Source organism: Oncorhynchus keta, chromosome 19 (assembly GCF_023373465.1).
Source record: "Oncorhynchus keta strain PuntledgeMale-10-30-2019 chromosome 19, Oket_V2, whole genome shotgun sequence".
Classification (NCBI taxonomy): domain Eukaryota; kingdom Metazoa; phylum Chordata; class Actinopteri; order Salmoniformes; family Salmonidae; genus Oncorhynchus; species Oncorhynchus keta.
Window position 1 is genome coordinate 25,190,352 of NC_068439.1, and position 22,759 is coordinate 25,213,110.

Here is a 22,759-nt window from a genome sequence, read left to right on the forward strand (position 1 = left end):
CGTATCTCAAGAGAATACACACAATTCCTCCCTACTTCACTCACTCTCTTTCTAGAGCTATCCTTTATCTCCCTTAATCCTTTATTCCTCTCTCAATTCCATATTCCCTCCTAACATGAGCTTTCTGGATTCCTTCCCTTTCTATCCAGCCTTCCCTCCTTTCTTTCTAATGCCTGTCTGTCAGCAACTCTGACTCCTACTACACTGAGCAGAGTGAGAGAAGAGAGGAGAGAGAGGAAAGAGGAGAGAGGAGAGGAGAGAGCAGAGAGGAGAGGAGAGAGGAGAAGAGAGAGGAGAAGAGAGAGCAGAGAGGAGAGGAGAGAGGATCGAGGAGAGAGGATCAAGGAGAGGAGAGAGAGGGGAATCACAAATAAGGTAACAGAGACAAAGTGGGGAGCAAGAGATCTAGATTTTATCTACAAAAGAGAGCGAGAGAGTAAAGCGTTAAAAGGGAGTTTTTGTAAAGAGAGACGTACCTAGGAGAGAGCAGCAGAGTACAGACCTACTCATCCACAGCTATCATCACAACTACTGAGCTGATCGAGCAACCGTACCGCCTCTGCGACACTCTGTTGTACTCAAACAAACACACACACTCCTCCCTCTGTGCTTTAATTGCTCTCTCCCACTCCATGTTCCACACACTCTCTACCCTCCCTCACTCCCTCCTTTTCCTTTGGACCCTCCCTCACGCCAACTCTCCATCCCGCTCACCAGCCTCCCTCACTCCGACGCTCACTCTCCAACCATTGATCTCTCCCTCCATTAATTTCTCTCTCTCTCTAGCCATTATTCTCTCTCCATCCAATGGACTCTCTCTACATCCATTGGTCACTCTCTCAATTAATTTCTCTCTCGCTCTACCCATTGGTATCTCTCCATCCAATGGTCTCTCTCCATCCATTTTCATCTCTATCTATTCATTTCTCTCTCTCCATCCATTTGTGTCTCAAAAAAAAAATTCTCCCTTTCCATCCATTTGTCTCTCTCCATCCATTTGTCTCTCTCTCCATCCATTTGTCTCTCTCCCGATTAATTTGTCTCTCTCCATCCATTTGTCTCTCTCTCTATTATTTTTGTCTCTCTCCATCCATGTCTCTCTTTTCGTGTCTCTCTCTCCATCCATGTGTCTCTCTCTCCATCCATTTGTCTCTCTCTATATTCATTTGTCTCTCTCTATTCGTGTCTCTCTCTCCATCCATTTGTCTCTCTCTCCATACATTGTCTCTCTCTCTATTCATTTGTCTCTCTCTCCATCCATTTGTCTCTCTCTCTATTCATTTCTCTCTCTCTCTATTCATTTGTCTCTCTATTCATTTGTCTCTCTCTCCATCCATTTGTCTCTCTCTCCATCCATTTGTCTCTCTCTCCATCCATTTGTCTCTCTCTCTATTCATTTGTCTCTCTCTCTATTCATTTGTATCTCTCTCCATCCATTTGTCTCTCTCTCTATTCATTTGTATCTCTCTCCATCCATTGTCTCTCTCTCCATCCATTGTCTCTCTCTCTATTCATTTGTCTCTCTCTCCATCCATTTGTCTCTCTCTCTATTCATTTGTCTCTCTCTATCCATTTGTTTCTCTCCATCCATTTGTCTCTTTCTATTCATTTGTCTCTTTCTATTCATTTGTCTCTCTCTCCATCCATTTGTCTCTCTCTCCATCCATTTGTCTCTTTCTATTCATTTGTCTCTCTCTCCATCCATTTGTCTCTCTCTCCATCCATTTGTCTCTCTCTATTCATTTCTCTCTCTCTCTCTCCATCCATTTGTCTCTCTCTATTCATTTGTCTCTCTCTCTCTCTCTCCATCCATTTGTCTCTATTCATTTCTCTCTCTACTTATTTGTCTCTTTCTCCATCCATTTGTCTCTCTCTATTCATTTGTCCCTCTCTCTACTTATTTGTCTCTCTCTCTCCCTCTCTATTAATTTGTCTCTCTCTCTCGCTCTCTACTTATTTGTCTCCCCCTCTCTCTCTATTTATTTGTCTCTCTCTCTCTATTTATTTGTGTCTCTATCCATTTGTCTCTCTCTATCCATTTGTCTCTCTCTATCCATTTGTCTCTCTCTATTCATTTGTCTCTCTCTCCATTCATTTGCCTTGCTCTCTCTATTTATTTGTGTCTCTATCCATTTGTCTCTCTCTACCCATTTGTCTCTCTCTATTCATTTGTTTCTCTCTCCATTCATTCATTTGCCTTGCTCTCTCTATTTATTTGTCTCTCTCTCCATCCATTTGTCTCTCTCTCTATTCATTTGTCTCTCTCTCCATCCATTTGTCTCTCTCTCTATTCATTTGTCTCTCTCTCTATTAATTTGTCTCTCTCTCCATCCATTTGTCTCGCTCTCTATTCATTTCTCTCTCTCTCCATTAATTTGTCTCTCTTTCTCCATTCATTTGTGTCTCTCTCTCTATCCGTGTCTCTCTCTCTCTCCATTCATTTGTCTCTGTCCATCCATTTGTCTCTCTCTATCTATTTGTCTCCCGCTCTCTCCATTCAATTGTCTCTCTCTCTCTATATATTTGTCTCTCTCTCCATCCATTTGTCTCTCTCTATCCATTTGTCTCTCTCTCTATATATTTGACACTCTCTCCATCCATTTGTCTCTCTCCATCCATTGTCTCTCTCTCCATCCATTTGTCTCTCTCCATCCATTTGTCTCTCTCTCCATCCATTGTCTCTCTCTCCATCCATTTGTCTCTCTCCATCCATTTGTCTCTCTCCATCCATTTGTCTATTTCTATCCATTTGTCTCTCTCTCCATCCATTGTCTCTCTCTCCATCCATTGTCTCTCTCTCTCCATCCATTTGTCTCTCTCCATCCATTTGTCTATTTCTATCCATTTGTCTCTCTCCATCCATTTGTCTCTCTCCATCCATTTGTCTCTCTCCATCCATTTATCTCTCTCCATCCATTGTCTCTCTCTCCATCCATTTGTCTCTCTCCATCCATTTGTCTCTCTCTCCATCCATTTGTCTCTCTCCATCCATTTGTCTCTCTCCATCCATTTGTCTCTCTCCATCCATTTGTCTCTCTCCATCCATTTATCTCTCTCTCCATCCATTGTCTCTCTCTCCATCCATTTGTCTCTCTCCATCCATTTGTCTCTCTCCATCCATTTGTCTATTTCTATCCATTTGTCTATTTCTATCCATTTGTCTCTCTCTCCATCCATTTGTCTCTCTCTATCCATTGTCTCTCTCTCCATCCATTTGTCTATTTCTATCCATTTGTCTATTTCTATCCATTTGTCTCTCTCTCCATCCATTTGTCTATTTCTATCCATTTGTCTCTCTCTCCATCCATTTGTCTCTCTCCATCCATTGTCTCTCTCTCCATCCATTTGTCTATTTCTATCCATTTGTCTCTCTCTCCATCCATTTGTCTCTTTCTATTCATTTGTCTCTCTCTCCATCCATTGGTCTCTCTCTCCATCCATTTGTCTCTTTCTATTCATTTGTCTCTCTCTCCATCCATTGGTCTCTCTCTCCATCCATTTGTCTCTTTCTATTCATTTGTCTCTCTCTCCATCCATTGGTCTCTCTCTCCATCCATTTGTCTCTTTCTATTCATTTGTCTCTCTCTCCATCCATTGGTCTCTCTCTCCATCCATTTGTCTCTCTCCATCCATTGTCTCTCTCTCCATCCATTTGTCTATTTCTATCCATTTGTCTCTCTCTCCATCCATTTGTCTCTTTCTATTCATTTGTCTCTCTCTCCATCCATTGGTCTCTCTCTCCATCCATTTGTCTCTTTCTATTCATTTGTCTCTCTCTCCATCCATTGGTCTCTCTCTCCATCCATTTGTCTCTTTCTATTCATTTGTCTCTCTCTCCATCCATTTGTCTCTTTCTATTCATTTGTCTCTCTCTCCATCCATTTGTCTCTTTCTATTCATTTGTCTCTCTCTCCATCCATTGGTCTCTCTCTCCATCCATTTGTCTCTTTCTATTCATTTGTCTCTCTCTCCATCCATTTGTCTCTTTCTATTCATTTGTCTCTCTCTCCATCCATTTGTCTCTCTCTCCATCCATTTGTCTCTTTCTATTCATTTGTCTCTTTCTCCATCCATTTGTCTCTTTCTATTCATTTGTCTCTCTCTCCATCCATTGGTCTCTCTCTCCATCCATTTGTCTCTTTCTATTCATTTGTCTCTCTCTCCATCCATTTGTCTCTCTCTCCATCCATTTGTATCTCTCTCCATCCATTTGTCTCTTTCTATTCATTTGTCTCTCTCTCCATCCATTTGTCTCTCTCTCCATCCATTTGTCTCTTTCTATTCATTTGTCTCTCTCTCCATCCATTGGTCTCTCTCTCCATCCATTTGTCTCTTTCTATTCATTTGTCTCTCTCTCCATCCATTTGTCTCTCTCTCCATCCATTTGTCTCTCTCCATCCATTTGTCTCTCTCCATCCATTTGTCTCTCTCTCCATCCATTTGTCTCTCTCTCCATCCATTTGTCTCTCTCTCTATTCATTTCTCTCTCTCTCTCCATCCATTTGTCTCTCTATTAATTTCTCTCTCTACTTATTTGTCTCTTTCTCCATCCATTTGTCTCTCTCTATTCATTTGTCTCTCTCTCTACTTATTTGTCTCTCTCTCTCTCTCTACTTATTTGTCTCCCCCTCTCTCTCCATCCATTTGCCTCTCTCTATTTATTTGTCTCTCTCTCTCTATTTATTTGTGTGTATCCATTTGTCTCTCTCTATCCATTTGTCTCTCTCTATCCATTTGTCTCTCTCTCCATTCATTTGCCTTGCTCTCTCTATTTATTTGTGTCTCTATCCATGTGTCTCTATCCATTTGTCTCTCTCTATCAGTTTGTCTCTCTCTCCATTCATTTGCCTTGCTCTCTCTATTTATTTGTGTCTCTATCCATTTGTCTCTCTCTATCAATTTGTCTCTCTCTATTCATTTGTCTGTCTCTCCATTCATTTGCCTTGCTCTCTCTATTTATTTGTGTCTCTATCCATTTGTCTCTCTCTATCCGTTTGTCTCTCTCTATCAGTTTGTCTCTCTCTCTCCATTCATTTGCCTTGCTCTCTCTATTTATTTGTGTCTCTATCCATTTGTCTCTCTATCCGTTTGTCTCTCTCTATCAGTTTGTCTCTCTCTCTCCATTAATTTGCCTTGCTCTCTCTATTTATTTGTGTCTCTATCCATTTGTCTCTCTCTATCCGTTTGTCTCTATCAGTTTGTCTCTCTCTCTCCATTCATTTGCCTTGCTCTCTCTATTTATTTGTGTCTCTATCCATTTGTCTCTCTATCCGTTTGTCTCTCTCTATCAGTTTGTCTCTCTCTCTCCATTAATTTGCCTTGCTCTCTCTATTTATTTGTGTCTCTATCCATTTGTCTCTCTCTATCCGTTTGTCTCTATCAGTTTGTCTCTCTCTCTCCATTCATTTGCCTTGCTCTCTCAATTTATTTTTCTCTCTCTCTATATATCCATTTGTCTCTCGCTCTCTATTCATTTGTCTCTCTCTCTATTAATTTGTCTCTCTCTCCATCCATTTGTCTCTCTCTCCCTATTCATTTGTCTCTCTCTCCATCCATTTGTCTCTCTCTCTATTCATTTGTCTCTCTCTCCATCCATTTGTCTCTCTCTCTATTCATTTGTCTCTCTCTCTCCATTAATTTGTCTCTTTCTCCATTCATTTGTGTCTCTCTCTCTATCCGTGTCTCTCTCTCTCTCCATTCATTTGTCTCTCACTCTATCCATGTGTCTCTCTCTCCATCCATTTGTCTATTTCTATCCATTTGTCTCTCTCTCCATCCATTTGTCTCTTTCTATTCATTTGTCTCTCTCTCCATCCATTTGTCTCTCTCTCCATCCATTTGTCTATTTCTATCCATTTGTCTCTCTCTCCATCCATTTGTCTCTTTCTATTCATTTGTCTCTCTCTCCATCCATTGGTCTCTCTCTCCATCCATTTGTCTCTTTCTATCCATTTGTCTCTCTCTCCATCCATTTGTCTCTTTCTATTCATTTGTCTCTTTCTATCCATTTGTCTCTCTCTCCATCCATTTGTCTCTTTCTATTCATATGTCTCTCTCTCCATCCATTGGTCTCTCTCTCCATCCATTTGTCTCTTTCTATTCATTTGTCTCTCTCTCCATCCATTTGTCTCTCTCTCCATCCATTTGTCTCTCTCTCCATCCATTTGTCTCTCTCTATTCATTTGTCTCTCTCTTCATCCATTTGTCTCTCTCTCCATCCATTTGTCTCTCTCTCTATTCATTTCTCTCTCTCTCTCTCCATCCATTTGTCTCTCTATTCATTTCTCTCTCTACTTATTTGTCTCTTTCTCCATCCATTTGTCTCTCTCTATTCATTTGTCTCTCTCTCTACTTATTTGTCTCTCTCTCTCTATTAATTTGTCTCTCTCTCTCTCTCTCTACTTATTTGTCTCCCCCTCTCTCTCCATCCATTTGCCTCTCTCTCTATTTATTTGTCTCTCTCTCTCTATTTATTTGTGTCTCTATCCATTTGTCTCTCTCTATCCATTTGTCTCTCTCTATCCATTTGTCTCTCTCTATTCATTTGTCTGTCTCTCCATTCATTTGCCTTGCTCTCTCTATTTATTTGTGTCTCTATCCATTTGTCTCTCTCTATCCGTTTGTCTCTCTCTATCAGTTTGTCTCTCTCTCTCCATTCATTTGCCTTGCTCTCTCAATTTATTTTTCTCTCTCTCTATATATCCATTTGTCTCTCTCTCTCCATCCATTTGTCTCTCTCTCTCTATTCATTTGTCTCTCTCTCTCCATTAATTTGTCTCTTTCTCCATTCATTTGTGTCTCTCTCTCTATCCATGTGTCTCTCTCTCCATTCATTTGGCTCTCTGTCCATCCATTTGTCTCTCTCTATCTATTTGTTTCCTGCTCTCTCCATTCAATTGTCTCTCTCTATATATTTGTCTCTCTCTCCATCCACTTGTCTCTCTCTATCCATTTGTCTCTCTCTATATATATTTGTCTCTCTCTCCATCCATTTGTCTCTCTCTATCCATTTGTCTCTCTCTCTATATATTTGTCTCTCTCTCCATCCATTTGTCTCTCTCTATCCATTTGTCTCTCTCTCTATATATTTGTCTCTCTCTCCACCCATTTGGCTCCCTCTCTCTACATCCATGTGTCTCTCTTTCTTTTCAATTGTCTGTCTCTCTCGATTAATTTGTCTCTCTCTCCATCCATTTGTCTCCCTCTCTATATATATTTGTCTCTCTCTCCACCCATTTGGCTCCCTCTCTCTACATCCATGTGTCTCTCTTTCTTTTCAATTGTCTGTCTCTCTCGATTAATTTGTCTCTCTCTCCATCCATGTCTCTCTCCCTTGCTCTCTATCCATTTGTCTCCCTCTGTAACCATTGGTCTCTCTCCATCCATTTGTCTCTCTATCAATTGTTCTCTCTATCTCTCTATGAATTCGTGTGTCTCACTCTATCCATTTGTCTCTCAATTCATTTGTCTCTCTCTCGCTCTCTTCAGTTCTCTCTCTATATTAATTTGTCTCTATTAATTTGTCTCTCTCGCAATTAATTTCCCTCTCTCTCTCTCTCAATTCTTTTGCCTCTCTCTCTCTCTCTCCATCCATTTGTCTCTCTCTCTCTATCTCTCTCTCTCTCTCTCTCTCTCTCTCTCTCTCTCTCTATCTCTCTCTCTCTATCTCTTTCTCTCTCTCCATCTCTGTCTACTCTCTCTCTCTCTCTCTCAATTAATTTTACTCTCCCTCTATTCATTTTACTCTCTCACCATCCATTGGTCTTGCTCTCTCTATCCATTGGTCTCTCTCCATCCATTGGTCTCTCTCTCCATTATTTGTCTCTCTCTCCATCATTTTACTCTCCCTCTATTCATTTTACTCTCCCACTAATCATTGGTCTCCCTATTCATTTTACTCTCCCGCTATTCATTTGTCTCTCCATCTATTCATTTTACTCTCCCTCTATTCATTTTACTCTCCCTCTATTCATTTGTCTGTCCCTCTATGCATTTGTCTCCCTCTATTCATTTTACTCCATCTATTCATTTGTCTTTCTCTCTCTCTATTAATTTGTCTGTCTCTCTATTAATTTGTCTGTCTCTATTAATTTGTCTGTCTCTATTCATTTGTCTGTCTCTCTATTCATTTGTCTGTCTCTCTATTCATTTGTCTCTCCCTCTATTCATTTTATTCTCCATATATTCATTTTACTCTCCCTCTATCCATGTGTCTCTCTCTATCCATTTGTCGCTCTCTTTATCCATTGATCTCTCTCTCTCTCTATTCATGTTACTCTCCCTCTATTCATTGTACTCTCCCTCTATTCATTGTACTCTCCCTCTATTCATTGTACTCTCCCTCTATTCATTGTACTCTCCCTCTATTCATTGTACTCTCCCTCTATTCATTGTACTCTCCCTCTATTCATTGTACTCTCCCTCTATTCATTGTACTCTCCCTCTATTCATTGTACTCTCCCTCTATTCATTGTACTCTCCCTCTATTCATTGTACTCTCCCTCTATTCATTGTACTCTCCCGCTAATCATTGGTCTCTCTATCCATCTGTCTCTTGCTCCCTCTATCCATCTGTCTCTCGCTCCCTCTATCCATTTGTCTCTCGCTCCCTCTATCCATTTGTCTCTCGCTCCCTCTATCCATTTGTCTCTCGCTCCCTCTATCCATTTGTCTCTCGCTCCCTCTATCCATTTGTCTCTCGCTCCCTCTATCCATTTGTCTCTCGCTCCCTCTATCCATTTGTCTCTCGCTCCCTCTATCCATTTGTCTCTCGCTCCCTCTATCCATTTGTCTCTCGCTCCCTCTATCCATTTGTCTCTCGCTCCCTCTATCCATTTGTCTCTCGCTCCCTCTATCCATGTGTCTCTATTCTTTTCTCCTCTATCCATTTGTCTCTCGCTCCCTCTATCCATTTGTCTCTCGCTCCCTCTATCCATGTCTGTCTCTCTCCATCCATTTGCTCTCTATCCATTTGTCTATCGCTCCTCTATCCATTTGTCTCTCGCTCCCTCTATCCATTTGTCTCGCTCCCTCTATCCATTTGTCTCTCGCTCCTCTATCCATTTGTCTCTCTATTCATGCTCCCTCTATCCATCTGTCTCTCTATCCATCAGTCTCTCGCTCCCTCTATCCATCTGTCTCTCGCTCCCTCTATCCATCTGTCTCTCTATCCATCAGTCTCTCGCTCCCTCTATCCATTTGTCTCTCGCTCCCTCTATCCATGTGTCTCTCGCTCCCTCTATCCATGTGTCTCTCGCTCCCTCTATCCATGTGTCTCTCGCTCCCTCTATCCATGTGTCTCTCGCTCCCTCTATCCATGTGTCTCGCTCCCTCTATCCATGTGTCTCTCGCTCCCTCTATCCATGTGTCTCTCGCTCCCTCTATCCATGTGTCTCTCGCTCCCTCTATCCATGTGTCTCTCGCTCCCTCTATCCATGTGTCTCTCGCTCCCTCTATCCATGTGTCTCTCGCTCCCTCTATCCATGTGTCTGTCGCTCCCTCTATCCATGTGTCTCTCGCTCCCTCTATCCATGTGTCTCTCGCTCCCTCTATCCATGTGTCTCTCGCTCCCTCTATCCATGTGTCAGTGCCTCCCTCTATCCATGTGTCAGTGCCTCCCTCTATCCATGTGTCAGTGCCTCCCTCTATCCATGTGTCAGTGCCTCCCTCTATCCATGTGTCAGTGCCTCCCTCTATCCATGTGTCAGTGCCTCCCTCTATCCATGTGTCAGTGCCTCCCTCTATCCATGTGTCAGTGCCTCCCTCTATCCATGTGTCAGTGCCTCCCTCTATCCATGTGTCAGTGCCTCCCTCTATCCATGTGTCAGTGCCTCCCTCTATCCATGTGTCAGTGCCTCCCTCTATCCATGTGTCAGTGCCTCCATCCATGTGTCAGTGCCTCCCTCTATCCATGTGTCTCTTGCTCCCTCTATCCATGTGTCAGTGCCTCCCTATAATATATAATAATATAATATATGCCATTTAGCTGACGCTTTTATCCAAAGCGACTTACAGTCATGTGTGCATACATTCTACGTATGGGTGGTCCCGAATCGAACCCACTACCCTGGCGTTACAAGCGCCATGCTCTACCAACTGAGCCACAGAAGGATCCATGTGTCAGTGCCTCCCTCTATCCATGTGTCAGTGCCTCCCTCTATCCATGTGTCAGTGCCTCCCTCTATCCATGTGTCAGTGCCTCCCTCTATCCATGTGTCAGTGCCTCCCTCTATCCATGTGTCAGTGCCTCCCTCTATCCATGTGTCAGTGCCTCCCTCTATCCATGTGTCAGTGCCTCCCTCTATCCATGTGTCTCTTGCTCCCTCTATCCATGTGTCAGTGCCTCCCTCTATCCATGTGTCAGTGCCTCCATCCATGTGTCAGTGCCTCCCTCTATCCATGTGTCAGTGCCTCCCTCTATCCATGTGTCTCTTGCTCCCTCTATCCATGTGTCAGTGCCTCCCTCTATCCATGTGTCAGTGCCTCCCTCTATCCATGTGTCAGTGCCTCCCTCTATCCATGTGTCAGTGCCTCCCTCTATCCATGTGTCAGTGCCTCCCTCTATCCATGTGTCAGTGCCTCCATCCATGTGTCAGTGCCTCCATCCATGTGTCAGTGCCTCCATCCATGTGTCAGTGCCTCCCTCTATCCATGTGTCAGTGCCTCCTCCATGTGTCAGTGCCTCCATCCATGTGTCAGTGCCTCCATCCATGTGTCAGTGCCTCCATCCATGTGTCAGTGCCTCTATCCATGTGTCAGTGCCTCCATCCATGTGTCAGTGCCTCCATCCATGTGTCAGTGCCTCCATCCATGTGTCAGTGCCTCCATCCATGTGTCAGTGCCTCCATCCATGTGTCAGTGCCTCCATCCATGTGTCAGTGCCTCCATCCATGTGTCAGTGCCTCCATCCATGTGTCAGTGCCTCCATCCATGTGTCAGTGCCTCCATCCATGTGTCAGTGCCTCCATCCATGTGTCAGTGCCTCCATCCATGTGTCAGTGCCTCCATCCATGTGTCAGTGCCTCCATCTCCAGTGACAGTGTGGAGGAAGGGTTCTTGGCAACACAGGAGCTGCGGCAGGTATTCTGGCCCACAATATATCTCTCTCCATTTTCACCCCCCCTCCCTCTCTCTCCATTTTCACCCCCCCTCCCACTCTCTCCCTCTCTCTCCATTTTCATCCCCCCTCCCACTCTCTCCCTCTCTCTCCATTTTCACCCCCTCCACTCTCTCCCTCTCTCCCCCATTTTCACCCCCTCCCACTCTCTCCCTCTCTCTCCATTTTTCACCCCCTCCCACTCTCCCTCTCTCTCCATTTTCATCCCCCTCCCACTCTCTCTCCATTTTCACCCCCCTCCCACTCTCTCCCTCTCTCATTTTCACCCCCTCCCACTCTCTCCCTCTCTCCATTTTCATCCCCCTCCCACTCTCCCCTCTCTCTCCATTTTCATCCCCCCTTCCACTCTCTCCATTTTCACCCCCTCCCACTCTCTCCCTCTCTCTCCATTTTCACCCCCTCCAACTCTCTCCCTCTCTCTCCATTTTCATCCCCCCTCCCACTCTCTCCCTCTCTCTCCATTTTCATCCCCCTCCCCCTCTCTCCCTCTCTCCATTTTCACCCCCCTCCCACTCTCTCCCTCTCTCTCCATTTTCATCCCCCCTCCCACTCTCTCCCTCTCTCTCCATTTTCATCCCCCCTCCCACTCTCTCCCTCTCTCTCTCTCCATTTTCATCCCCCTTCCCACTCTCTCCCTCTCTCTCCATTTTCACCCCCCTCCCACTCTCTCCCTCTCTCTCCATTTTCACCCCCTCCCACTCTCCTCCTCTCATCCCCCTCCCACTCTCTCCCTCTCTCTCCATTTTCATCCCCCCCACTCTCTCTCCTTTCTCCCCTCCCACTCTCATTTTCCATTTTCACCCCCTCCCACTCCTCCCTCTCTCTCCATTTTCACCACCCCCCCACTCTCTCCCTCTCTCTCCATTTTCACCCCCTCCCACTCTCTCCCTCTCCATTTTTTCATCCCCCTCCCACTCTCTCCCTCTCTCTCCATTTTCACCCCCCCCCTCTCTCCCTCTCTCTCCATTTTCATCCCCCTCCCACTCTCTCCCTCTCTCTCCATTTTCACCCCCTCCCACTCTCTCCCTCTCTCTCCATTTTCACCCCCCTCCCACTCTCTCCCTCTCTCTCCCATTTTCACCCCCCTCCCCCTCTCTCCCTCTCTCTCTCTCTCTCTCTCCATTTTCACCCCCCTCCCACTCTCTCCCTCTCTCTCCATTTTCATCCCCCCTCCCACTCTCTCCCTCTCTCTCCATTTTCATCCCCCTCCCACTCTCTCTCTCCATTTTCACCCCCCTCCCACTCTCCTCTCTCTCCATTTTCACCCCCCTCCCACTCTCCCTCCATTTTCACCATTTTCACTCTCTCCCTCTCTCTCTCTCTCTCTCTCCATTTTCATCCCCCCCTCCCACTCTCTCCCTCTCCATTTTCACCCCCTCCCACTCTCTCCCTCTCTCTCCCATTTTCACCCCCTCCCCCTCTCTCCATTTCACCCCCTCCCACTCTCTCCCTCTCTCCATTTTCACCCTCCCACTCTCTCCCTCTCTCCATTTTCACCCCCTCCCTCTCTCTCTCTCCATTTTCATCCCCCTCCACTCTCTCCCCTCTCTCTCTCTCTCCATTTTCATCCCCCCTCCCACTCTCTCCCTCTCTCTCCATTTTCACCCCCCTCCACTCTCTCTCTCTCTCATTTTCATCCCCCTCCCACTCTCTCCCTCTCTCTCCATTTTCACCCCCCTCCCACTCTCTCCCTCTCTCTCTCTCTCCCCTATTTTTCATCCCCCTCCCACTCTCTCCCTCTCTCTCCATTTTCATCCCCCTCCCACTCTCTCCCTCTCTCTCCATTTTCACCCCCCTCCCACTCTCTCCCTCTCTCTCCATTTCACCCCCCACTCCCTCTCTCCCTCTCTCTCTCTCCATTTTCATCCCCCTCCCACTCTCTCTCTCTCTCCATTTTCATCCCTCCTCCCCACTCTCTCCCTCTCTCCATTTTCATCCCCCTCCCACTCTCTCTCCCTCTCTCTCCATTTTCATCCCCCTCCCACTCTCTCCCTCTCTCTCTCCATTTTCACCCCCCTCCCACTCTCTCCCTCTCTCTCCATTTTCACCCCCTCCCACTCTCTCTCTCTCCATTTTCATCCCCCTCCCTCTCTCCTCTCTCTCCATTTTCACCCCCTCCCACTCTCTCTTCCATTTTCACCCCCTCCCACTCTCTCCCTCTCTCTCTCTCCATTTTCATCCCCCTCCCACTCTCTCCTCTCTCTCCATTTTCATCCCTCCCACTCTCTCCCTCTCTCTCTCTCCATTTTCATCCCCCTTCCCACTCTCTCCCTCTCTCTCTCTCCATTTTCATCCCCCCTCCCACTCTCTCCCTCTCTCTCCATTTTCATCCCCCTCCCACTCTCTCCCTCTCTCTCCATTTTCACCCCCCCTCCCACTCTCTCCCCCTCTCTCTCTCCATTTTCATCCCCCTTCCCACTCTCTCCCTCTCTCTCTCTCCATTTTCATCCCCCTTCCCACTCTCTCCTCTCTCTCCATTTTCATCCCCCCTCCCACTCTCTCTCTCTCTCTCCATTTTCACCCCCCTCCCACTCTCTCCCTCTCTCTCCATTTTCATCCCCCCTCCCACTCTCTCCCTCTCTCTCCATTTTCATCCCCCCTCCCACTCTCTCCTCTCTCTCCATTTTCACCCCCTCCCACTCTCTCCTCTCTCTCCATTTTCATCCCCCCCCACTCTCTCCCTCTCTCTCCATTTTCATCCCCCTCCCACTCTCTCCCTCTCCTCTCCATTTTCATCCCCCTCCCACTCTCTCCCTCTCTCTCCATTTTCACCCCCTCCCACTCTCTCCCTCTCTCCATTTTCACCCCCTCCACTCTCTCCTCTCATCCCCCTCCACTTTCTCATCCCCCCCCACTCTCTCCCTCTCTCTCCATTTTCACCCCCCCCACTCTCTCCCTCTCTCTCTCCCATTTTCATCCCCCCCTCCCACTCTCTCTCTCCCATTTTCACCCCCCTCCCACTCTCTCCCTCTCTCTCCATTTTCCCCCCTCCCTCTCCCTCTCTCTCATTTTCCCTCCATTTCTCCCTCTCTCTCCATTTTCACCCCCTCCCACTCTCTCCCTCTCTCTCCATTTCACATCCCCTCCCACTCTCTCCCTCCCTCTCTCTCCATTTTCATCCCCCTCCCACTCTCTCCCTCTCTCTCCATTTTCATCCCCCTCCCACTCTCTCTCTCCATTTTCACCCCCTCCCACTCTCTCCCTCTCCCCCACCCCTCCCACTCTCTCCCTCCATTTTCACCCCCTCCCACTCTCTCTCCCTCTCTCTCTCCATTTTCATCCCCCTCCCCCTCTCTCTCTCTCTCTCTCCATTTTCACCCCCCCCACTCCCACTCTCTCCCTCTCTCTCTCTCCATTTTCATCCCCCTCCCACTCTCCCTCTCTCTCCATTTTCACCTCCCACTCCCCTCTCCATTTTCACCCCCTCCCACTCTCTCCCTCTCTCTCCATTTTCACCCCCCCCACTCTCTCCCTCTCTCTCCATTTTCATCCCCCTCCCACTCTCTCCCTCTCCATTCCATTTTCACCCCCCTCCCACTCTCTCTTCTCTCCATTTTCATCCCCCTCCCTCTCTCCCTCTCTCTCTCTCTCCATTTTCATCCCCCTCCCACTCTCCCTCTCTCTCCATTTTCATCCCCCTCCCTCTCTCCCTCTCTCTCCATTTTCACCCCCTCCACTCCTCTCCTCTCCTCCATTTTCACCCCCTCCCCACTCTCCTCATCTCCACTCTCTCTCTCCATTTTCATCCCCCCTCCCACTCTCTCCCTCTCTCTCCATTTTTCATCCCCCTCCCACTCTCTCCTCTCTCTCCATTTTCATCCCCCCCTCTCTCTCCATTTTCACCCCCTCCCACTCTCTCCCTCTCTCCATTTTCATCCCCCTCCCACTCTCTCCCTCTCTCCATTTTCATCCCCCTCCCACTCTCTCCTCTCTCTCTCTCCATTTTCATCCCCCTCCCACTCCCCCTCTCTCTCCATTTTCATCCCCCTCCACTCTCTCCCTCTCTCCATTTTCACCCCCTCCCACTCTCTCCATTTTCATCCCCCTCCCACTCTCTCCTCTCTCCATTTTCATCCCCCTCCCACTCTCTCCCTCTCTCCATTTTCATCCCCCCCCACTCTCCCTCTCTCTCCATTTTCATCCCCCTCCCACTCTCCATTTTCACCCCCTCCACCCCACTCTCTCCCTCTCTCTCCATTTTCCCCCCCTCCCACTCTCTCCCTCTCTCTCCATTTTCACCCCCCTCCCACTCTCTCCTCTCTCTCCATTTTCATCCCCCCCCACTCTCTCCCTCTCTCTCCATTTTCACCCCCTCCCACTCTCTCCTCTCTCTCTCCATTTTCATCCCCCTCCCACTCTCTCCCTCTCTCATCCATTTTCATCCCCCTTCCACTCTCTCCCTCTCTCTCCATTTTCACCCCCCCTCCCACTCTCTCCCTCTCTCTCCATTTTCACCCCCTCCCACTCTCTCCCTCTCTCTCCATTTTCACCCCCCCTCCCACTCTCCCCTCTCTCTCCATTTTCATCCCCCCTCCCACTCTCTCCCTCTCTCTCCATTTTCACCCCCCTCCCACTCTCTCCCTCTCTCTCCATTTTCACCCCCTCCCACTCTCTCCCTCTCTCTCCATTTTCATCCTCCCTCCCACTCTCTCCATTTTCACCCCCTCCCACTCTCTCTCTCCATTTTCATCCCCCCTCCCACTCTCTCCATTTTCACCCCCTCCCACTCTCTCCCTCTCTCCCTCTCCATTTTCATCCCCTTCCCACTCTCTCCTCTCCATTTTCATCCCCCTCCCACTCTCCCCTCTCTCTCCATTTTCATCCCCCCCCCACTCTCTCCCTCTCTCTCCATTTTCACCCCCCACCCACTCTCCCTATCTCTCCATTTTCACCCCCTCCCTCTCTCTCTCTCTCTCCATTTTCATCCCCCTCCCCCTCTCTCCCTCTCTCTCCATTTTCACCCCCTCCCACTCTCTCCCCTCTCTCTCCATTTTCACCCCCCTCCCACTCTCTCCCTCTCCATTTTCATCCCCCCTCCCACTCTCTCCCTCTCTCTCCATTTTCATCCCCCTCCCACTCTCTCCTCCATTTTCTCCCCCTTTCTCTCTCTCTCCATTTTCATTCCCACTCCCACTCTCCCCCCCTCTCTCTCCATTTTCATCCCCCTCCCACTCTCTCCCTCTCTCTCCATTTTCACCCCCCTCCCACTCTCTCCCTCTCTCTCCATTTTCACCCCCTCCCACTCTCTCCCTCTCTCTCCATTTTCACCCCCCCTCCCACTCTCTCCCTCTCATTTTCATCCCCCCTCCCACTCTCTCCCTCTCTCTCCATTTTCATCCCCCCTCCCACTCTCTCCCTCCATTTTCACCCCCTCCACTCCATTTTCATTCCCCCTCCCACTCTCTCCTCTCTCTCCATTTTCATCCCCCCACTCTCTCCCATTTTCATCCCCCTCCCACTCTCTCCCTCTCTCTCCATTTTCATCCCCCTCCCACTCTCTCCCTCTCTCTCCATTTTCACCCCCTCTCTCCATTTTCATTCCCCCTCCCACTCTCCCTCTCTCTCCATTTTCATCCCCCCTCCCACTCTCTCTCTCCATTTTCATCCCCCCTCCCACTCTCTCCCTCTCTCTCCATTTTCACCCCCCCTCCCACTCTCTCCTCTCTCTCCATTTTCATCCCCCCTCCCACTCTCTCCCTCTCTCCATTTTCATCCCCCTCCCACTCTCTCCATTTTCACCCCCCTCCCACTCTCTCCTCTCTCTCCATTTTCACCCCCTCCCCCTCTCTCCCTCTCTCTCCATTTTCACCCCCCTCCCACTCTCTCCCTCTCTCTCCATTTTCACCCCCTCCCACTCTCTCTCTCCATTTTCATCCCCCCTCCCACTCTCTCCCTCTCTCTCCATTTTCACCCCCCTCTCCATTTTCATCCCCCTCCCACTCTCTCCCTCTCTCTCCATTTTCACCCCCTCCCACTCTCTCCCTCTCTCTCCATTTTCACCCCCTCCCACTCTCTCCCTCTCTCCATTTTCATCCCCCTCCCACTCTCTCCCTCCATTTTCACCCCCTCCCACTCTCTCTCTCCATTTTCATTCCCCCTCCCACTCTCTCCCTCTCTCTCCATTTTCATCCCCCTCCCACTCTCTCCCTCTCTCTCCATTTTCATCCCCCCCCACTCTCTCCCTCTCTCTCCATTTTCATCCCCCCTCCCTCTCTCCCTCTCTCTCTCCATTTTCATCCCCCTCCCACTCTCTCCTCTCTCTCCATTTTCACCCCCTCTCTCCATTTTCATTCCCCCTCCCACTCTCCCTCTCTCTCCATTTTCATCCCCCTCCCACTCTCTCTCTCCATTTTCATCCCCCTCCCACTCTCTCCCTCTCTCTCCATTTTCACCCCCCCCATTTTCATCTCTCCCTCTCTCTCTCCATTTTCACCCCCCTCCCACTCTCTCCCTCTCTCCATTTTCATCCCCCCTCCCTCTCTCTCCATTTTCACCCCCCTCCCACTCTCTCCCTCTCTCTCCATTTTCACCCCCTCCCACTCTCTCCCTCTCTCTCCATTTTCACCCCCCTCCCACTCTCTCCCTCTCTCTCCATTTTCACCCCCCCCTCCCACTCTCTCTCTCCATTTTCATCCCCCCTCCCACTCTCTCCCTCTCTCTCCATTTTCACCCCCTCTCTCCATTTTCATCCCCCTCCCACTCTCTCCTCTCTCTCCATTTTCACCCCCCTCCCACTCTCTCCCTCTCTCTCCATTTTCACCCCCCTCCCACTCCTCTCCCTCTCTCCATTTTCACCCCCCTCTCTCCATTTTCACCCCCCTCCCTCTCTCTCCATTTTCACCCCCTCCCACTCTCTCCCTCTCTCTCCATTTTCCCCCCCTCCCACTCTCTCCCTCTCTCTCCATTTTCACCCCCCCTCCCACTCTCTCCCTCTCTCTCCATTTTCACCCCCCTCTCTCCATTTTCACCCCCTCCCTCTCTCTCCATTTTCATCCCCCTCCCACTCTCTCCCTCTCTCTCCATTTTCACCCCCTCCCACTCTCTCCCTCTCTCTCCATTTTCATCCCCCCTCCCACTCTCTCACACTCTCTTGTGGTTGGTTAAAGATCTGAATCCAAGAGACTAAAACGACCATAGAAATACACACACAATACGTATGCATGCAGATACTGTACACTCAAACACGTACTTGGGGATGCCAGCAAGGTATGCTATGAGAGTTCGGAGGTCGTCAGCTCGTATTCTGTCGTGATTACTGCGTGATGGAAACGTTAACACTGGACCACCGCGTCTGTCTCTGCCCCCTGGAACACACCGGATAAAACAGTCAGCTTAGAGGCTGAACACACCGGATAAAACAGTCAGCTTAGAGGCTGAACACACCGGATAAAACACTCATCTTAGAGACTGAACACACCGGATAAAACAGTCAACTTAGAGGCTGAACACACCGGATAAAACAGTCAACTTAGAGGCTGAACACACCGGATAAAACACTCATCTTAGAGACTGAACACACACAAAGAGACACACACACACAAAGAGACACAGGATAAAAACAGTCAGCTTAGAGAGTGAACACACACACACACACACACAAAAGAGGCACAGGATAAAAACAGTCAGCTTAGAGACTGAACACACACAAAGACACACACACACACACACACACACACACACACACACACACACACACACACACACACACACACACACACAGGATAAAACAGTCAGCTTAGAAAGTGAACACACACACACACACACAGGATAAAACAGTCAGCTTAGAGACTGAACACACACACACACACACACACACAAAAGAGACACAGGATAAAACAGTCAGCTTAGAGAGTGAACACACACACACACACACACACACACACACACACACACACACGATAAAACAATCAGCTTAGAGAGTGAACACACACACACACACACACACACACACACACACACACACACACAGGATACAACAGTCAGCTTAGAAAGTGAACACACACACACACACAAATAGACACAGGATAAAACAGTCAGCTTAGAGAGTGAACACACACACACAATAAAACATTCAGCTTAGAGCACAGTCCAGTGTATACGCACACGCACACAAACCTCTGCCTCCTGGTGGAAATAGAGAGAAACACATGAGAGTTCATATATTCCCATGTGTATGTTCGTGGCCATATGATAGCATTATCTCACTAACAGGTACTCAGAATGGCAGGGAAAACATCATTGTATAAGGAAGACTATGTAAAAAGCAATAGGCCTATACAGAAATATCAGTATTTCTATAGAAATCCAACAGTAATTTCTTTGACTATGTTAATGTGTGTTAGGTTGACCTAGCAGTAGCTGGATAAACTAATCTATACATTCCTCAACATTTCTTCAAAATTCAATAGATTCCTCTCTCCTTCCTACACCACCCTCTTCCTTTTCCCCCCTCGCTCCCTCCCTCCTTTCAAAATAAATTACTTTATCAAAATGCATTATGGGAAATGGTTCAGACAGACAGTAACTCATCGCTATAGCAACCACTCTCTTCCTCTCTATTTCTCTCTTCTGTTCATTATGGTCCGTCTGTCAGTGACCTTGGCTACAAACAGGGGGAGAATGGAGTCAGACAAAAGAGGAATGACACACACACACACACACACACACACACACACACACACACACACACACACACACACACATCATTTTCAACACTAAAATAGTTTAGAACTTGCAGATGAGGGGTCAAAGGTCAAGCGTATGGGGTCTGACCTCTCAGTACCCCCAGGTCACAGCTATAAACTCTCACAATCAGAATGCATGTGTGTGTAGCTCCATGCCTGGTAGAGGTCAGTGTGTGTAGCTGCATGCCTGGTAGAGGTCAGTGTGTTTAGCTCCATGCCTGGTAGAGGTCAGTGTGTTTAGCTCCATGCCTGGTAGAGGTCAGTGTGTGTAGCTCCATGCCTGGTAGAGGTCAGTGTGTGTAGCAGCATGCCTGGTAGAGATCAGTGTGTGTAGCTCTATGCCTGGTAGAGGTCAGTGTGTGTAGCAGCATGCCTGGTAGAGGTCAGTGTGTGTAGCTCCATGCCTGGTAGAGGTCAGTGTGTGTAGCAGCATGCCTGGTAGAGGTCAGTGTGTGTAGCTCTATGCCTGGTAGAGGTCAGTGTGTGTAGCAGCATGCCTGGTAGAGGTCAGTGTGTGTAGCTCTATGCCTGGTAGAGGTCAGTGTGTGTAGCTGCATGCCTGGTAGAGATCAGTGTGTGTGTAGCTCTATGCCTGGTAGAGGTCAGTGTGTGTAGCTGCATGCCTGGTAGAGGTCAGTGTGTGTAGCTCTATGGCTGGTAGAGGTCAGTGTGTGTAGCTGCATGCCTGGTAAAGGTCAGTGTGTGTAGCTCCATGCCTGGTAAAGGTCAGTGTGTGTAGCTCCATGCCTGGTAGAGGTCAGTGTGTGTAGCAGCATGCCTGGTAGAGGTCAGTGTGTGTAGCTCTATGCCTGGTAGAGATCAGTGTGTGACGCTCTATGCCTGGTAGAGGTCAGTGTGTGTAGCTCTATGCCTGGTAGAGGTCAGTGTGTGTAGCAGCATGCCTGGTAGAGGTCAGTGTGTGTAGCTCTATGCCTGCTAGAGGTCAGTGTGTGTAGCAGCATGCCTGGTAAAGGTCAGTGTGTGTAGCTCCTTGCCTGGTAGAGATCAGTGTGTGTAGCTCCTTGCCTGGTAGAGGTCAGTGTGTGTAGCTCCTTGCCTGGTAGAGATCAGTGTGTGTAGCTCCTTGCCTGGTAGAGGTCAGTGTGTGTAGCTCCTTGCCTGGTAGAGATCAGTGTGTGTAGCTCCTTGCCTGGTAGAGGTCAGTGTGTGTAGCAGCATGCCTGGTAGAGGTCAGTGTGTGTAGCTCTATGCCTGGTAGAGATCAGTGTGTGTAGCAGCATGCCTGGTAAAGGTCAGTGTGTGTAGCTCCTTGCCTGGTAGAGATCAGTGTGTGTAGCTCCTTGCCTGGTAGAGGTCAGTGTGTGTAGCTCCTTGCCTGGTAGAGATCAGTGTGTGTAGCTCCTTGCCTGGTAGAGGTCAGTGTGTGTAGCTCCTTGCCTGGTAGAGGTCAGTGTGTGTAGCTCCTTGCCTGGTAGAGGTCAGTGTGTGTAGCTCCTTGCCTGGTAGAGGTCAGTGTGTGTAGCTCCTTGCCTGGTAGAGGTCAGTGTGTGTAGCAGCATGCCTGGTAGAGATCAGTGTGTGTAGCTGCATGCCTGGTAGAGGTCAGTGTGTGTAGCTCTATGCCTGGTAGAGGTCAGTGTGTGTAGCTCTATGCCTGGTAAAGGTCAGTGTGTGTAGCTCTATGCCTGGTAGAGGTCAGTGTGTGTAGCAGCATGCCTGGTAAAGGTCAGTGTGTGTAGCTCTATGCCTGGTAGAGGTCAGTGTGTGTAGCAGCATGCCTGGTAAAGGTCAGTGTGTGTAGCTCTATGCCTGGTAGAGGTCAGTGTGTGTAGCAGCATGCCTGGTAAAGGTCAGTGTGTGTAGCTCTATGCCTGGTAGAGGTCAGTGTGTGTAGCAGCATGCCTGGTAAAGGTCAGTGTGTGTAGCTCTATGCCTGGTAGAGGTCAGTGTGTGTAGCAGCATGCCTGGTAAAGGTCAGTGTGTGTAGCTCTATGCCTGGTAGAGGTCAGTGTGTGTAGCAGCTTGCCTGGTAGAGGTCAGTGTGTGTAGCTCTATGCCTGGTAAAGGTCAGTGTGTGTAGCAGCATGCCTGGTAGAGGTCAGTGTGTGTAGCAGCATGCCTGGTAGAGGTCAGTGTGTGTAGCAGCATGCCTGGTAGAGGTCAGTGTGTGTAGCAGCATGCCTGGTAAAGGTCAGTGTGTGTAGCTCTATGCCTGGTAGAGGTCAGTGTGTGTAGCTCTATGCCTGGTAGAGGTCAGTGTGTGTAGCTGCATGCCTGGTAAAGGTCAGTGTGTGTAGCTGCATGCCTGGTAAAGGTCAGTGTGTGTAGCTCTATGCCTGGTAGAGGTCAGTGTGTGTAGCAGCATGCCTGGTAGAGGTCAGTGTGTGTAGCTCTATGCCTGGTAGAGGTCAGTGTGTGTAGCTCTATGCCTGGTAGAGGTCAGTGTGTGTAGCAGCATGCCTGGTAGAGATCAGTGTGTGTAGCTGCATGCCTGGTAGAGGTCAGTGTGTGTAGCTCTATGCCTGGTAGAGGTCAGTGTGTGTAGCTCTATGCCTGGTAGAGGTCAGTGTGTGTAGCTCTATGCCTGGTAGAGGTCAGTGTGTGTAGCTCTATGCCTGGTAAAGGTCAGTGTGTGTAGCAGCATGCCTGGTAAAGGTCAGTGTGTGTAGCTCTATGCCTGGTAGAGGTCAGTGTGTGTAGCAGCATGCCTGGTAGAGGTCAGTGTGTGTAGCAGCATGCCTGGTAAAGGTCAGTGTGTGTAGCTCTATGCCTGGTAGAGGTCAGTGTGTGTAGCTCTATGCCTGGTAGAGGTCAGTGTGTGTAGCTGCATGCCTGGTAAAGGTCAGTGTGTGTAGCTGCATGCCTGGTAAAGGTCAGTGTGTGTAGCTCTATGCCTGGTAGAGGTCAGTGTGTGTAGCAGCATGCCTGGTAGAGGTCAGTGTGTGTAGCTCTATGCCTGGTAGAGGTCAGTGTGTGTAGCTCTATGCCTGGTAGAGGT

General features: G+C 48.4%; 1 protein-coding gene across 5 annotated transcripts in view; it reads right to left on the reverse strand.

Moving 5' to 3' along the window:
• Window positions 1–22,759, reverse strand: part of LOC118379232 (triple functional domain protein-like) — a 129,909-nt gene that overhangs the window by 62,181 nt on the left and 44,969 nt on the right. For 4 of the 5 annotated variants that reach the window (XM_052470083.1, XM_052470085.1, XM_052470084.1 and 1 more), the window contains one exon: window positions 18,306–18,420. In XM_052470083.1, coding sequence (XP_052326043.1) covers window positions 18,306–18,420 — 115 coding nt within the window. Of the gene's footprint in view, window positions 1–476; window positions 7,582–18,305; window positions 18,421–22,759 lie in introns of those variants that run through there. The other variant, XM_052470087.1, reaches the window with a different exon arrangement.